The 17,036-nt window shown below is 52.2% G+C and overlaps 1 protein-coding gene across 1 annotated transcript in view; it reads left to right on the top strand.

Annotated features, from left to right (window-relative positions):
• The window catches only part of LOC129696003 (meckelin-like), a 136,749-nt gene that overhangs the window by 20,684 nt on the left and 99,029 nt on the right, over positions 1–17,036 (top strand). Inside the window, exons 4-12 of the mRNA XM_055633424.1 lie at positions 664–905; positions 1,048–1,237; positions 1,637–1,986; positions 2,130–2,306; positions 3,023–3,145; positions 6,620–6,806; positions 8,332–8,476; positions 9,285–9,583; positions 15,224–15,252. Coding sequence (XP_055489399.1) covers positions 664–905; positions 1,048–1,237; positions 1,637–1,986; positions 2,130–2,306; positions 3,023–3,145; positions 6,620–6,806; positions 8,332–8,476; positions 9,285–9,583; positions 15,224–15,252 — 1,742 coding nt within the window. The remainder of the gene's footprint in view (positions 1–663; positions 906–1,047; positions 1,238–1,636; positions 1,987–2,129; positions 2,307–3,022; positions 3,146–6,619; positions 6,807–8,331; positions 8,477–9,284; positions 9,584–15,223; positions 15,253–17,036) is intronic.

Below are 17,036 nucleotides of genomic sequence, written 5' to 3'. Positions count from 1 at the left end.
GCCGTTCCGACCGGCAGCGGCACAACAGTGGCTCTGCTGCAGTGTGGGGGGTTTGTGCGCGATACTTGGCAGGGGGGAAAGTTCATTTAACAGTCTTATAGCCTGTGGGAAGAAGCTGAGGAGCATCCTGCTGGTTTTGCAGCTGATGCTCCTGTACCTCTTCCCAGATGGGCCATGGTGAAAAAGTCATGTGTGGGTGGAAGGGTCTTTGATGATGGAGATGGCCTGGCTTCTTGTATATGTCCAGCAGGAAGGGTAGTGGAGCACCAATAATCCTGCTTGCGGTCCTCACTATCCTGTCCAGTTGGTGCCGTTCGTACGCCTTGCAGCTCCCGAACCAGGAAGTGATGCCGTATGTCAGTGTGCTCTCGACAGTCCCCCTGTAAAAAGTCCGTAGATGTGTGGTGGGGAGGCCTGCTTTCCGTAGTCTTCGGAGGGGGTGAAGTCGCTGCTGGGCTCTCTTGACCAGAGCTGTGGTGTTGGCCGTGGACGTCAGGTCATCAGACAGGTGTAGTCCCAAGAACTTCATGCAGCCAGCCCCAGCATTTCCCGGGAACGTGCATGGCTGGCGGCATTATCGTGCTGTAGCACCCAAGCGCTGGTGGTAACAGCACCAGTACCTCCTGCCGGTGGCACTTGGAGCCTGTTGGTGCGGGACTGCAGGTGCGGTACCCGCCACGGCCGCTGGGGGGCGATCGCACATGCCTTCGGGGCGCAGCTGTCACACACTCCACAGCTCCCCCGCTCAACCGGCGGAAATCGGGCGTTGCCGAAGTGACAGCCAGCGCGCTGACAACATCCCAGCGCGCCATCCACAGCGCGTCAACGCGCCTGCCGAGGGCTCGGGTTTCGGCGAACGAGGCTTCGGTGAGCTGCATGCGAATGTCGGCCAGCAGCAGTTGCAGGTAAGTGTACTCAAACAGGGGGCACGTGTGCCCAACCAGGAGCGCGACCATCTCATTAAGGAGGATTGATGGCCGCCAGTCTCCTAGGCTCTCCATATGAAGGAGCCCATTCCATCCGGCTGAGCCCATAAACCTGGAGTAGGAGCTCCTTAAAGCAGAGGTATTTCTCGGCGGCCGGGGGCACTTCGAGAAACTGAGTGACCTCTCCGGCCGTGTCCTGGTCGACGGCCCCCACCAGGTAGAAGTAGCAGGTGTTGTCAGCCGTAATGCCCCACAGCTGGAATTGGGCCTCCGCCTGCTGAAACCAGATGCGAGGCCGGGTGGTCCAGAAAGTAGGTAGTTTAACGGAGACCGTCGAGAGACAGGGCCCAGTCGGCCTGTGAGGCAGACGAACGGGCAGCTCTGTCCTTTGACTCCATTATGACAGCAATGGAGCGTCGAGGTCACCAATGTGGCGCGGCGATAAGCCCGAAATGAAGTCGAGGAGCCAGGTATTTCGGGAGGACTTTTATTAGGTGTTGTTCTCTTGTCCAGTGGGGTCTGCAAGATAAAGATCGCGCCTAAACCCCTACCCTTTAACCCTGTAGCTAAGGACCGCCCCCGGATTAGTCCATTCTCGTGCCGAGGGGTTCGATAGTGGAATGGCCCGACACTTGGGAGCCACCATAATATAAGTCTTACTTAGGCGCAGTTCGGATGCACAGCAGACCCACGGCAGTTCGTCCATCCAGTACGGGCCGGAGAGTCGCGCCTTCAGCGCTGCCTTGAGGTGCCGGTGGCACCTCTCCACCAGGCCGTTTGCCTGCGGGTGATAGGCCGTGGTGTGGTGCAGCCGCACACCAAACAGGTGAGCCATGGCCGACCACAGCTCAGAGGTGAACTGTGGCCCCCAGTCCGAGGAGATGTCCACCGGCACTCCAAAGCGAGCAATCCAGTGCGCGGACAACGCACGAGCGCACATAGCTGTCGAAGTATCGGCCAGCGGTATGGCCTTCAGCCACCGCGTGAAGCGGTCCACCATCATGAGGAGGTGGGTGATGCCCTGGGACGGCGGGAGAGGCTCCACAATGTCCACGTGGAGGTGGTCGAACAGCCAACATGGTAGACCGAACTCCTAGAGGGGCACCCGGACATGGCGCTGGAATTTTGCTGTCTGGCACGAAATGCAGGTACGGGCCCAGTGGCCAACCTGCTTGCACAGACTGTGCCACATGAATTGAGCAGCCACAAGTGCCGTCGTCGCCCGGATGGATGGGTGAGCCAGCCCGTGGATCACGTCGAATACCCTCAGGCGGCAGCGACGATGGGGCGCAGCTGACCGGACGACACATTGCACAGTATTGTTGCTCCTCCAGGGCCGAGAGGGACATTCTCAAGGCGAAAGCTGGAGATGGCAGTCCAGTAGGCGGGCATCTCACCGTCCATGAGCTGAGGGCTGAATAGTCAACGCCATCCGAAAACGTTGTAGACGGCGGGGCGGGACAACGCGTCAGCCATCCGGTTCTCTTTCCCCTCGATGAAGCGGATGGAGGCGGTGTACTCCGAGATGTACGCCAACTTCCGCTGATGCCGTGCAGACCACGGATTGGAAACCTTTGCCAGGGCGAATGTGAGCGGCTTGTGGTCCGTGTAAGAGGTGAATGGGCGGCCCTCCAGGAAGTAGTTGAAGTGGCGCACCGCCAGGTACAGAGCCAGGAGCTCGCGGTCGAATGCACTGTACTTCGTCTGTGTAAAATGACTTGATTCTACACAGAGTCTTTTACTATAACTGTTTATTACATTCACTAATACACACTATGCAATAGCTGTCCGTGGTCATCACTGGAGCTAGAGAGCGAGCTAGAGGTGGGGACACTACAATTATACTGGAGACAATGGGGAGTGGTTAGTGGTGGGGAGGTCACTATGTTAAAGGAACATGCACTGATCTACATCCCTCCTCTTAGAAACAAAAGCATGGCAGTACATGGCAATACACAGAGCGACCACGGCTCATACGCTAAAATTGTAAACCGCACCGGGAACAGTTAAAAGCTACGCGAACTCCCCGTAACGGACAGGCGGCTTGACCAACCGGCCAGAGCGGGTGCGCAAACCGCACTCCCCTTCCACGGCAGGAGCAGAAGGGACAGCAGCAGGGACATCGGTTGGAAAGCCGGGCGGTGAAGGGACAGGAGCAGGAGGAGAACCGCGGGGGGAGACGGGTACGCTGGCAGGCGAGGCAGGGGAAAGAGGCTGTGGTGAGCGGGGTACAGAGAGCTGGGAGGGAAGCTTCCGCGGCATGCGAGGAGTGACTGGGGCCGGCGGGGCGTCGGACAGGGCGTTAGGGATAGGTGGCTGGAACGGGTCCGCGGGAGGCGGAGTAGGTTCGTTAACGAGCAAGAGGTGCTGGCGAGAACGACGGTAGATAGCCCCCTCGTAATCGACGAGGTAAGACCGGGGAGAGCCGGCATTGCCAACCACTACGGCCAGCCGGTAGTGGCCGGAGGGGGACTGCATACGAACCACCTGTCCCGGGAATAGCCGTGGAAGCGGCCGGGCGGACTTGTCAAAGGAGCGCTTCTGGATGGCTTTCTTTTCGATGATGCGCTCCGTGACAGTGGCAGGGTTCTGGACCGAGGGCTTGAGGGACTGTTGTGAGACAGGGAGCGGGGGTCTAGTGGTGCGGGACATAAGGCGCTGGGCAGGGGAACCGAGCGCGGGGTCGCGGGAAATGTTGCGGAGGTTGAGCATGGCCAGGTAGAAGTCGGAATGGGAAAGGCGGCATTGTTCCAGCAGCTCCTTGGCACTGCGGACAGCCCGTTCCGCAAGGCCGTTGCTCTGAGGATACTCGGGGCTGCTGGTGATGTGGCGAAAGTTCCAACGGGCAGCGAAGGCACGGAACTCAGCGCTGGAGAATTGGCTGCCGTTGTCCGATCGGAGGGTCACCGGGGAACCGAAGGTGGAAAAGTGGCGGCGAAGATTCCCGATGACGGCGGCAGATGTGATGGAAGGCAGCTGATCCACCTCGAACCAACTGGAATATGAGTCCACCAGGACCAGGAAGTGCTTTCCGCGCCACTCGAACAGGTCTGTGGCAACGGACATCCATGGGAGCTCGGGTGCGGGCTGCTGCAGGAGAGGCTGGCGCTGCTGATGAGGATGAAGGCTGTTACAGGCAGCGCAAGCGGAGACTCTGTCACGGATGTCCTGAGCCATGCCTGGCCAGAAAAATTGGCTTTGGGCCTGGGACAAAGTGGCTTCCACCCCGGGGTGGCCGCTGTGAGCAGATTGGAAATAGTGATCCCGCAGGGCAGTCGGCACCACGACCTTGTGACCCTTCACCACCACGCCGTCGTGCAGCACCAATTCATCCCGAACCAGGAAGTAGGGCACGGCACCAGCAGGCAGGGAAGAACGTCGGTCAGGCCAACCACGGCGGATAACGTCCGCAAGTTGTTGCAGGGCAGGATCATCAGCAGTATGTTTGACCAGGGACTGCATCTGCTGTGAAGGAACAATGTTAACGTTCAGTACCATCAGGTCAGACGATTCGTATGGGTGGCGGGCAACGGAAGGGAGCGGCGCACGGGACAAGGTGTCGGCCACAAACATATCTTTGCCCTTGCGGTACACAATCCGGAACGTGAAACGCTGTAGCTGCAGCATCATCCGCTGCAACCGGGAAGAAGCAACATGGATAGGCTTATTCAAAATGGTGACCAGCGGCTGGTGGTCAGTTTCAATGGTGAAGGTGTTGCCCAGGATGTAGTCCTTGAACTTGGAGCAAGCGAACACCACGGCAAGTAGCTCCTTCTCGATCTGGGCATAACGTTGCTCGGCAGGGGTCATGGTGCGAGAAGCGTAGGAGACAGGTAGCTGCAGGCCGTCATAAAGCTGCAGACAAGCGGCACCGAGACCGAACTTAGAGGCATCGCAAGTGAGGACAATGGGTCTGTGCAGATCGAAGAATTTAAGAGTCGGAGTGTGTGCGAGTTTTGACTTCAGAGCCACGAACGCCGACTGGTGATGCGGGAGCCAGACCCATGCGGAGTCCTTCTTGATCAGCTCCCTCAGGGGAGCACTCAGTTCGCTGAGGTCGGGTATGAACTTACCCAGGTAATTGACCATGCCCAGGAAGCGCTGCAGGCCAGGGACGTCAGTAGGAGCGGGCATCTCGGTGACTGCTGATGTTTTCTGGGGGTCGGGCTTCAGACCCCCTGCCGTGAAAACATGGCCAACGTAAGTGACTTCCGGGACTCGGAACCGACACTTCTTCGGGTTGAGCTTGAGATTGATCTCACAAGCCCTGTCGAGGACTTTGCGGAGGTGCAGGTCGTGCTCGGCGACGTCCCTCCCGTACACCAGAATGTCATCCACGATGATAGCGCACGGTAACCCAGCAAACAGCTGTTCCATGGTGCGCTGGAAAACCTCACTAGCCGAGTTGATCCCGAACGGCATGCGGAGGAAACGGAACCTGCCGAAGGGTGTGCTGAAGGTGGTGAGAAATGAGGAGCGTTCATCTAGAGGGATCTGCCAGAAGGAGCTCTTGGCGTCTAAGACAGAGAAGACAGTGGCAGGACCGACCTGTGCAGCGACGTCCTCCACTGTCCGCATGGGGTAGTGCGGGCGCTTGATGGCAAGGTTCAGGTCCTTTGGGTTAATGCAGATCCGGATCTCGCTCTTGTCCTTCTTGGCAGCGACGACCATGGTGGAGACCCACCTGGTGGGAGCGCTCACCTCCTTGAGGATGCCTATGGTCACCATATCGCGCAGAGTAGATTCTACGCGGCCCTTCATAGCAAAGGAGACGCGGTGGGCCGGCCGAATCACCGGGTCGACACTCGGGTCGACAACAATCTTATAGTCACAGGGCAATTTGCCCAGAATGTCATCAAAACGGTCGGGGTATTCGCCCAGGGGGTCCATGGGCGCCTGCACCAGGTGAATTCCGCGGTGGAAGGAAACCAAACCGAGGTCCTGGCACGCACGGGCGCCCAGCAGGGTAACGTTGTCAGAATCCAGCAGGTGGAAAGTGAGGGGCCGAGAGGTCTCAAGGACTGTGCAGATAAGCGTTGCCTTCCCCACTGGAACCAGAACACCTCCCCCATAGGCATGAAGGCGGGTGTCACCGGGAAGAACTCTCTCACCAGATCTGATCTGCTTGAAGAGGCTGATAGACATAACATTGGCGAAGGCACCAGTATCGACCTTGGCTGAAAACGAATGGCCATTCACAGTAACATGCACAGAGGGATCTGTTATCGGAGCAGGTGCACCCAAAAGCGAAAACACCGTTGAATCGCCATGGGAGGAGCTCGTATCAGAGTCTGGGAGCTCCTCCGACTGGTACTGGGAACCCAGCGCGCTATCAGGATCAGCGAGGTTGTTTAAATTCCTCCTTGGAGCTGGGACCGGCTTCCCACGGGAACGACAAGCTGCCGAAAAGTGGTTAAGTTTGCCACAGGAATTACAAGTCTTACCCTGCGCGGGGCAAACGTTGAATTGATGAGATGAGAAATTGCAATTAGGGCAGCGGCGTGTGGTAGTTGTGGTTGTGACCTTAGCGGGCAGGGCACTGGGGTTACGTCGTTGCGGACCAGCGTACTGCTGGCGGCCAGTGCACCGGTAAAGTTAATGTCCTGGGACGCCGGTTGAGAGACGGAGCCAACAGCAGAGGCCATACGGGCGGCATACATGGCATCCCGTAGTGTCAAATCGGGTTTCACAAGGAGCTCGTCACGCAGCTTAGCGTTCAGGAGACCATTGACCAGGACATCCCTGATCAATTCCTCCGTGGAGATTGTTTCAAGGCGGCAGCGCCGAGCCAAATGACGCAAAGAGGCAATATAAGCGTCGATATGCTCGCCGGGAAGCTGCCGCCTCTGGAAGAATTTAAAACGTTCGATAATGTTATTGGTAGGGATATCACAGAGGGCAGTAAACTTAGCCATGAGACATACCGGGTCACGACGGTCCTCTCCGGCGGCGAAGTCAAACGAAGCATAGTGATCCATGGCCGCCGGGCCAGCGAGGTTGAGCAACAGGTGAGCCTGTACAGCAGGAGTGGCATCAGGATGAGCGATTGCAATGTAGTGTTCGAAGTCGCGCTGGAACACAGTCCAGCGATGGACAATGTCCGTGTCAAAGACCAGCGTGTCAGGTCGACGACAGGAGTTGGACATAATGAAAAAAAAACGGGGGGGGACAACTGGGAGAAGGCAAAGAATAAAAAGAAAACCGATAAACAGGAGACGCAAGTCTACCGCTGTGACACCATGTAAAATGACTTGATTCTACACAGAGTCTTTTACTATAACTGTTTATTACATTCACTAATACACACTATGCAATAGCTGTCCGTGGTCATCACTGGAGCTAGAGAGCGAGCTAGAGGTGGGGACACTACAATTATACTGGAGACAATGGGGAGTGGTTAGTGGTGGGGAGGTCACTATGTTAAAGGAACATGCACTGATCTACAGTCTGGGCGTGGTTGAGGTGCCGGCTGAAGAAGGCCAGGGGCTGTCAACCCCCATCTGTCAGTTGTTCCAGCATGGCACCAACTGCCGACTCCGAGGCGTCCACCGTAAGGGCGGTCGGGGCATCTTCCCATGGGTAAACCAGCAGCGCAGCTTGAGCAAGGGCCTCCTTCGCGCCGTCAATTACCGCCACCGCCTCGTTGGTCCACTCGACGTCCTTACGCCTACCCGCCAGTAGATGATACAGCAGCCACATGATGAGGGCCGCGGATGGCACAAAATGGTGACAAAAGGCCACCATGCCAACGAACTGCTGCAGGCTGCACACAGTGTATGGATGGGCAAACCGGAGGATGGCGTCGACCCTGTCTGGTATGGGAACCGCGCCTTGTGAAGTCACGTGGTGGCCGAGGAAGTCAATGGTGGTCACCCCAAACCGGCACTTGGCGAGGTTGACAGCCAAACCATGCTCACTGAGCCGCTGACAGAGTTACCGGAGGTGGGCACAATGCTCCTGCCGCGAGCGACTAGCCACCAAGATGTCGCCGAGGTAGACGAACACAAAGTCGAGACCGCAACACACCCCATCCATTAACCGTTGAAATGCCTGCGTGGTGTTCTTAAGGCCAAACGGCATTCGCACGAACTCGTACAATCCAAACGGCATAATGATTGCTGTCTTGGGGGTATCAGTCTGCGGCGGTAGCGGCATTCAGCCGCTGATAATCCCCACAAGGTCGCCAGCCCCCGCTTGTTTTGGGCACCATGTGGAGTGGGGATGCCCATGGGTTGTTCGAAGGGCAGACGATCCCCAAGGACTCCATCGTGCGGAACTCCTGCCGTGCTAGACATAGCTTATCAGGCGGCAGTCGGCGTGCTCGTGCGTGGAATGGTGGGCTGGAAGTTGGTATGTAATGCACCACCCCATGCTTGGGGGTCGATGACCGGAACTGTGGGCTCAGGATGTCTGGGAAAGCGGCCAAGACCCGAGCAAAACGAATCCACGGACGACAGGGGGCGTGCAATCGGCTTACTCAGACGCAGCGCGATTGACTCCATCGTGGTGGCTTGGACCAAGCACCGCCGTCGGACGTCCACCAGGAGGGAGTGAGCCTGGATGAAGTCGGCACTGAGCAATGGCTGGGAGACATCAGCGATGGTAAACTTCCACGAAAAATGACAGGAGCCAAAATCGATCGGGACCGTGCGAACCCCATACGTACGGATGGGGCTGCAATTCGCCACGGTGAGGATGGGCCTCCGCCTACCGGAACGAATGTCCGCCAGCGAAGGGGAGAGACGCTCAGCTCTGACCCGGTATCCACGAGGAAGCGACTCCCGGAGCGCCGATCCCAGGTGAAGAGGTGGTGAATCTGGCCAGCTGCCGCGGGGACTATTGGCAGCCAACCCGGCATTTAACCGTATAACCATATAACAATTGCAGCACGGAAACAGGCCATCTCGACCCTCTAGTCCGTGCCGAACACGTATTCTCCCCTAGTCCCATACACCTGCGTTCAGACCATAACCCTCCATTCCTTTCCCGTCCATATAACTATCCAATTTATTTTTAAATGATAAAAACGAACCTGCCTCCACCACCTTCACTGGAAACTTATTCCACACAGCCACCACTCTCTGAGTAAAGAAGTTCCCCCTCATGTTACCCCTAAACTTCTGTCCCCTTGTTTGAATCTTCCCTACTCTCAGTGGGAAAAGCTTATCCACATCAACTCTGTCTATCCCTCTCATCATTTTAAAGACCTCTATCAAGTCCCCCCTTAACCTTCTGCGCTCCAAAGAATAAAGCCCTAAATATTTCCCGGGAGCATGCATGGCTGGTGGCATTGTCGTGCTGTAGCACCCCAGCGCTGGTGGTAACATCACCAGTATCTCCTGCCGGTACCCACAACAGCCGCGGGGGGCGATCGCACAGGCCTCCGGGGCGCAGCTGTCCCTCCTTCCACAGCTCCCCCGCCCAACCGGACGAAATCGGGCGTTGCCGGAGTGACGGCCAGCGCGCTGACATCATCCCAGCGCGCCATCCACAACACGTCTGCACGCCTGTTGAGGAACTGAGTGACCTCTCCGGCCATGTCCTGGTCAACGGCCCCCACCAGGTAGAAGTAGCGGGTGTTGTCAGCCGTAATGCCCCGCAGCTGGAATTGGGCCTCCGCCTGCTGAAACCAGATGCGAGACCGGGCGGTCCAGAAAGTAGGTAGTTTAACGGAGACCGTGTCGAGAGACAGGGCCCAGTCGGCCTGTGAGACAGACGAATGGGCCGCTCTGTCCTTTGACTCCATTATGGCAGCAATGGAGCGTCGAGGTCACCAATGTGGTGCGGCGATAAGCCCAAAATGAAGTCGAGGAGCCAGGTATTTCGGGAGGACTTTTATTAGGGTCTGCAAGAGAAAGATCGCGCCTAAACCCCTACCCTTTATCCCTGTAGCTAAGGACCACCCCCGGATTAGTCCATTCTCGTGCCGAGGGGTTCAATAGTGGAATGGCCCGACGCTTGGGAGGCGCCACGATATAATGATTTGTCTTCTACCACCCTTGAGAGCAAAGAATTCCAGACTCCACTGCCCCCTGAGAGAGGAGAGAGGGTCTCGATCTCGCGGCTGAGGCTGGGTCTGGTCAATGTCCAAATTTCCGCTTTAACCGGTCAATCGACACGGCCTCTGGCCAGCCCCCCATGTCCAACACAAAGGTTGTCCATGCTACAGCACCCGGAACGGGCCTTCATATGACCACTGGAGCGGCGCCCGGTGGGCGTCACGGGGCAGGAAAACAGACTCCACTGCCCTCTGAGAGAGGAAATTTCAACATACCTCTGCTTTAAATGACTGGCTCTTAATTTTCCATATTACATCCCCTTGTTTGTGCTTCCACCATTTGTGAAAACTCAACATCTACCCTGTCAAGCCACCTTAGGATCTTGTATGCTTGAATAAGGTTACCTCTCATTCTTCCAAGACTAATAGAGTCATACAACGTGGAAACAGACCCTTTGGCCCAGGTCGACCAACATGCCCCATCTGCACTAGTCCCACCTGCCTGTGTTTAGCCCATTTCCCACTAAACCTGTCCTATCCATGTACCTGTATAAATGTTTCATAAAAGTTGCGATAGGATCTACCTGAGCTAACTCCTCCAGCAGCTCGTTCCGTACACCTACCACCCTTTGTGTAAAGAAGTTACCCCTCAGGTTCCTATTAAATCTTTCCCTCCTCATCTTAAACCTATAAATTATGAACTGACTGAATTCATTGATATCCTTCCAGAAAATAAAATCCACCCATCGCTATGTCTGGCCTATGTGACTCCAGACCCACCAAAACGATTGCATCTGAACTGTCTCATCAGATTCGCAGCAATTAGGCATACACTCTCACGATGCCCACGTACTGAAATAATATAAAAATGTGACGAGTTAAAAGACGATGCAGACTGAAGTGTGGAGTTAATTCCAAAGTAACACATGCTTGCAGTGTGCATCATAATCTGGATGCTTTGTATGATTAGAATGCATTCACAAGTCTTTTGTAAATTAATTATTGACTAGTTCCAGTTGAAACTCTGTGAGTGCTCTATTGATTCAGTTTTACCTCCCCAATGTGGATTAATGATTATATTAAAGAAGTTAAAAGAATTTGAAATTCAAAGAGGCAAAGAAAAATAATTAGATAGAGAGCATAACCAGTTTAAAACTGTACCCTTTGTTGTTTTTCCGCTGTTTTGTAGCGTAGAAGTTAAAATAATTTGAAATTCAAAGGCTCCAAGAAATGAATGAATGAATGAATCTCTTTATTGTCATTGCACATGGTACAACGAAATTTAAAAGTCAATCCCACGGTGCGATTCACAAGAGCAATTTTAAATATATAAGAAAAGGTAAAAATATATACATATAAAAAAAAAAAAAAATTACAGATAAATAACAATAGCAGCTGAGGTAGAACCATTCAGTTGAATGTGAGTGTTATTTCTTATTTTGCATTGTTAAGTTCACGTATGGCTATGGGGTAGAAGCTGTCTCTGAGTCTGTTTGTGCGAGTTTTGAAAGACCTGTACCGTCTGCCAGAGGGCAGCAGGTGGAACAGGTTGTGTCCAGGGTGGGAAGGGTCCTTCAGGATGTTGGCTGTCCTGCCAAGGCAGTGAGAGCTGAAGATGTCCTTCAGGGAGGGCAGTGGGCAGCCAGTGATTTTTTGTGCGGTGTTGATGACCCTTTGAAGGGCTCTCCTGTCCGCTGCAGAGCAGCTGGCATACCATGTGGTTATACAGTACGCCAGCACACTCTCGATGGAGCAGCGGTAGAAGGACACCAGCAGCTTCTCCTCCAGGTTGTTTTTCCTGAGGATCCTCAGAAAGTACAGTCGCTGCTGGGCCTTCTTGACTGCTGTGGTGGTGTTTGTAGTCCAGGAGAGATCCTCCGTAATTTGTGTGCCCAGGAATCTGAAGTCTGAGACCCTTTCCACACAGTCCCCATTGATGAATAGGGGGTTTGGGGGCTGCACTGTTCTTACGAAAGTCTATGATAATTTCTTTTGTTTTTGTGGTGTTTAGGATGAGGTTGTTGTCTGAACACCACGCTGCCAGTCTTTGGACTTCCTCCCTGTAGGCTGTCTCATCTCCTCGTGAGATGCGTCCAACCACAGTTGTGTCGTCTGCAAACTTGACGATGGTGTTGGTGGAGTGGGCGGGGGCACAATCGTGGGTGTAGAGAGCGTAGAGGAGGGGGCTCAACACACAGCCCTGTGGGGAGCCAGTGCTGAGTGTGATGGGGGTGGAGAGGTGATGGCCCAATCTGACGGTCTGGGGGCGGTTAGACAGAAAGTCCTTGATCCAGAGGCAGATGGGTTGGGAGAGTCCTAAATCCATGAGTTTGGTGACCAGTCTGCTGGGGATGATGGTATTGAAGGCGGAGCTAAAGTCAATAAAAAGCATCCTCACATAGCTCCCCTGGTGTTCGGGGTGCGTCAGTGCAGTGTGAAGAGCAGTGGCGATGGCATCCTCAGTGGACCTATTTGCTCTGTAGGCAAACTGGTGTGGATCGAAGGTGGGCGGGAGGCTGGCTTTGATGTGCTGCTGGACCAGCCTCTCGAAACACTTCATGATGACTGGTGTGAGAGCGACTGGTCGGTAGTCGTTAAGGCCGCTGATAACAGGCTTTTTTGGTAGTGGGATGATTGTGGCAGACTTCAGGCACGGTGGGATGATGGATTTGGACAGGGACGTTGAAGATTTTCGTGAAGACCTCGGAGAGCTGGTCTGCACATTCCTTCAGAACCCTTCCTGTCACGCCATCCGGGCCGGCAGCCTTCCTCGGGTTCACCGCCCTGAGCACCCGCCTCACTTCATGCTCCTGCACAGTGAGGGTGTAGTTGTTGTTAGGGGCTGGTGGGAGAATGGTGACGAACTCTTCTGGTTCTGCCTCGAAGCGAGCAAAGAAGCAGTTCAGCTCCTCTGCCAGTGAGGCATCGCCATCATGCTATTGCTGGGCTTGTAGTTGGTGATGTGCTGGATGCCCTGCCACACCCGCCGTGGATCGTTGTTGTTAAAGTGGTCTTCTATCTTCCTCTTGTTGGTCGCTTTGGCCTCCCTGATGCCTTTCTTCAGGTTGGCTCTAGCAGCGCTGTACAGGGCTCTGTCCCCAGACCTGAAGGCGGTGTTGCGGTCCTTGAGGAGAGTTTGGACCTCTTTTGCCATCCACAGCTTCTGGTTGGGGTACACCCGGATGAGTTTGTCGCCGGTGACGTTGTCAACACAGTTCTGGATGTAAAAGAGTACCGTGGATGTGTACTCCTCCAAGTCCTGATTTCCAAAAAATGTCCCAGTTTGTCCTTTCAAAGCAGTCCTGTAGCTGTGAGGAAGTTCCTTCAGGCCAAGTTTTAACAGTCCTGGTAGTGGGTTGAGCTTTTCTCCTGAGGGGGGTGTATGCTGGTGCTAAGTGAATGGATAGGTGATCCGACTGGCCTAAATGTGGTAGTGGTGTGGCTCTAAACCCCTTCTTGATGTTTGAGTAGGCCTTGTCTAATGTATTTTCTCCCCTGGTTACCCATTTGATGTGTTGTTCAAACTTGGGGAGAACTGATTTTAAGTCTGCGTGATTGAAATCATTAGCTATGATATGGGCTGCTTTGGGGTAGGTGTTCTCTTGTTTGCTGATAGCGCTATGGAGGTAGCCCAGGGCTATGCTAGCATTAGCATCCGGTGGGATATACACAGCTGTAACTATGATCACGGTAAACTCACGTGGAAGGTAGAAAGGCCTGCATCTAACTATCTGGTACTCCAAATCAGCAGAACAGTGTCTGTCTATGATTGTGGTATTTGTGCACCAGTTGTTGTGAACATAGATGCATAACCCCCCTCCTTTGCTCTTACCGGAGTCTTTGTTTCTATCCCAGCGATATGCTGTGCGGCCTGCTAACTCAATGGCTCCGTCCGGTACAAGTGCGTGTAGCCACGTCTCTGTTATTAGCAGAATGCAACTGTCCGCGATGAATTTGTTTGCGGCGACCTGTAGTCTTAGTTTCTCCATTTTGTTGGTGATAGATCTGGCGTTGGTGAGAATGATGCTGGGTAGCGGTGGTTTATGTGGTTGTTGCCTTAGCCTAGCGAGTAGACCGGACCGGCGACCACGCTTTTGCTTCCTGTGCCTCCTCCGTCTCCGGCGTTTGCTGGGGCCGACAACAATCCACGGAGAGCCCGGTGTCCTGGCTATCTCCTCTGGTATGTTGCGTGAATGCAGAAAAACACACTTAACTGCCTGTTTACACTGTAATCCGATAATCAGAAAATCCTGTTGGCTGAAGGTGAGATTCGCTCGACAAAACGTAACATTGTCAAACAGACATACAAACAAAAACACACAAAAAAAGCACCGAAAGGGAGAGCTTCGAGCCGCTGCGGCTGTGCGCGCCGCCATCTTGGAAAACAATCAGATAGAGAGCATAACCAGTTTAAAACTGTACCCTTTGTTGTTTTTCCGTTGTTTTGTAACATACTTTATATAATTCCTTGTTTCAAGGCAGTTACGCAAGATGGATGGAACTGTATTATGTGTCCCTTAGGTGCTATTATAGATAATAACGGAAGATGTCAGTGTCCATCAGGACAGATTCTAGGTATGATATGCTATGTTTAGCCATGTTTTTGTACGTTAATTCATGCCGCTCTTTTAAACAAAAGCTATCTAGAAAGCCGTTTGGGTTTAGTTTATTGTCACATGTACTGAGGTACAGTGAAAAGCTTGTGTTGCGTGCTAACCAGTCAGCGGAAAGACAATACATGATTACTATCGAGTCATCCACAGTACACAGATGCATGATCAAAGGAATAATGCGGATAACGTTTAGTGCAAGATAAAGCCAGTAAAGTCCGATCAAAAATAGTCCAAAGGTCCCCAATGAGGTAGATAGTAGTTCAGGACTGCTCTCTAATTGAGGTAGGATGGTTCAGTTGCCTGATAACAGCGGGGAAGAAACTGTCCCTGAACCTGGATGTGTGCGTTTTCACACTTTTATACCTTTTGCTCGATTGGAGAAGGGAAAAGAGGGAGTGACCAGGGTGTGACTCGTCCTTGATTAAGCTGGTGGTCTTGCCTAGATAGCATGAGGTATAAATGGAGTCAATGGAAGGGAGGTTGATTTGTGTGAAGATCTGGGCTGTGTCCACAATTGTTAGCAAAATGCTGCATAAATGAAGTTTGAATAATAGAAGACACAATGAACTGCATATGCTGGTTTACAGAAATATCGATTTAAATCTTTGAATGTTACATTCAAGTGGTAGTGTATCAATGAACTGCATATTCTGTATTGTGTGAATGATTTAACTATTAATTTGCAGCTGACATAAGAATATTTCCATTAAGGAGGGTATTGAAATGAAAATTGCTTCATTTTGACTTTTTGATTTTGTTAAAGTGGAAAAGGCATATACTGGAATGCCTTTGTTTAAAGCAAAATGCATTACCTGCGATATTAGAAGCCCATCTTTTTCCATTCCAGACACTTCAGAAAACTAGTAAGTAACCATTACCAACATTTCTTTCTTGTAAATATTGGCGGTCTTTATCAGACATTCGTGATTGAAAATGCTTCATGAGGAATGTTTTGAACAGAAAACGAATTGATGTATTGGACTATTGTAAACTGACAACTGTTGATGCTAATGAATATTTAATTGGGTGCAGAAGAGTTTCCATAAGTTCTAGGAGCTGAATTAGGTCATTCAGCCGAACAAGTCTATTCCGCCATTCAATCATGGCTGATTTAGCAACTCCATTCTCCTGCCTTTGCCCCTTAACCCCTGACAATCTTCCTAATCAAGAATCTGTTCATCTCTGCCTTAACATTGACTTGGCCTCCACTGCCGTCCGTGGCTTCCTTTTCAAGCTTAATTTTTTCATTAAGATATAATAACCTAACCATTCAAATGCACCCATTAGGATGAACTACTGTTGCATTTTTTGTAATAAGAAGCATGCAAATCCTTTCCTGAATCCTGATTCAGAAGCTTTTTAGCCAGAGCCAGGAGGTTATAGTATTCCCATTGGTTCTGTGGCTAGGGTATGAGCGGCAATGAGCCATATTTTTGGGGTGGAGATGAGAATTAGCAACAGGAATGGGAAAACATGGCAGATTAATCTGTAGTGGATAGAGGATGGAGCGAACAGGTTCACCTGCAATTTGCCTGGATAATTGAGAAGGATATGCACTAACAGATTACCCGAGGAGAAACACGATACAGAGAAGCAGATTGCCTTGGAAATGGAGAAACAGAGTCTGGCAGATTGAGGATAGGCACAAAGTGCTGGAGTAACTCAGTGGTTCACGCAGCATCTCTGGAGAAAAATGATAGGTGACGTTTCGGGTCGGGACCTTTCTTCAGAAAAAGAAGTCTGAGGAAGAGTCCCAAACCAAAACATTACCCATCCTTTTTCTCTGGAGATGCTGCCTGACCCGCTAGCACTTTGTGTCTATCTTTGGTATAAACTAGTATCCAAGTTATTTTGCAATAATCCAAAATAAAGGTTCATGAAGAATATATTTGATTAAGATGAATGTAGGAATAGTGGGGAATTATTTTACAATTGTAATTTAGACTGTACTTTTTCTTCCCATCAGCTGTATCAGATGTCATGAATCATTCATTGATGCTACACATTCTTGTGATTGTCATTCAAACATTCTAGTAAGCAAGCAATTAAAAAAAAATTGTTCATACATGTTGTGGATTAAGGAATTAATATAACTTATGGAGGAACATTTATACTGTATTTTGGAGACATGGGAAACTGCAGATACTGGAATCTTGGTCAAAAAAGCTGGACAATGGGTCAGACTGCATCCGTGGGGGGAATGAACAGACAATGTTTACAGTCAGGATCCTTCTCTTGACTGATGGAGTAGGGGGAAGAAAGCTGAAAAAGAGTAGTGGAAGTGGGGCAAAGCCTGGCAAGTGATAGGTGGATGCAAGTGAGAGAGATTGGCAGATGGGTTGAGTAAATGACGAAGGCGAGAGGCGAAGAGGAGACAAATGGGTGTCAAATAAAGAAAAGTGAAATGTAGAGCTGGAGGAAGGGTTATGCGTGGATGGGAAAAAGAGGGGATAAAATGGAAATTTGGGACGGGAATGGGAGCTGAGCATACAAAGAAGG

This window comes from Leucoraja erinacea, chromosome 4 (assembly GCF_028641065.1).
Source record: "Leucoraja erinacea ecotype New England chromosome 4, Leri_hhj_1, whole genome shotgun sequence".
In the NCBI taxonomy this organism is placed as follows: Eukaryota; Metazoa; Chordata; class Chondrichthyes; order Rajiformes; family Rajidae; genus Leucoraja; species Leucoraja erinaceus.
This window is presented reverse-complemented; position numbering and strand designations above follow the sequence as displayed.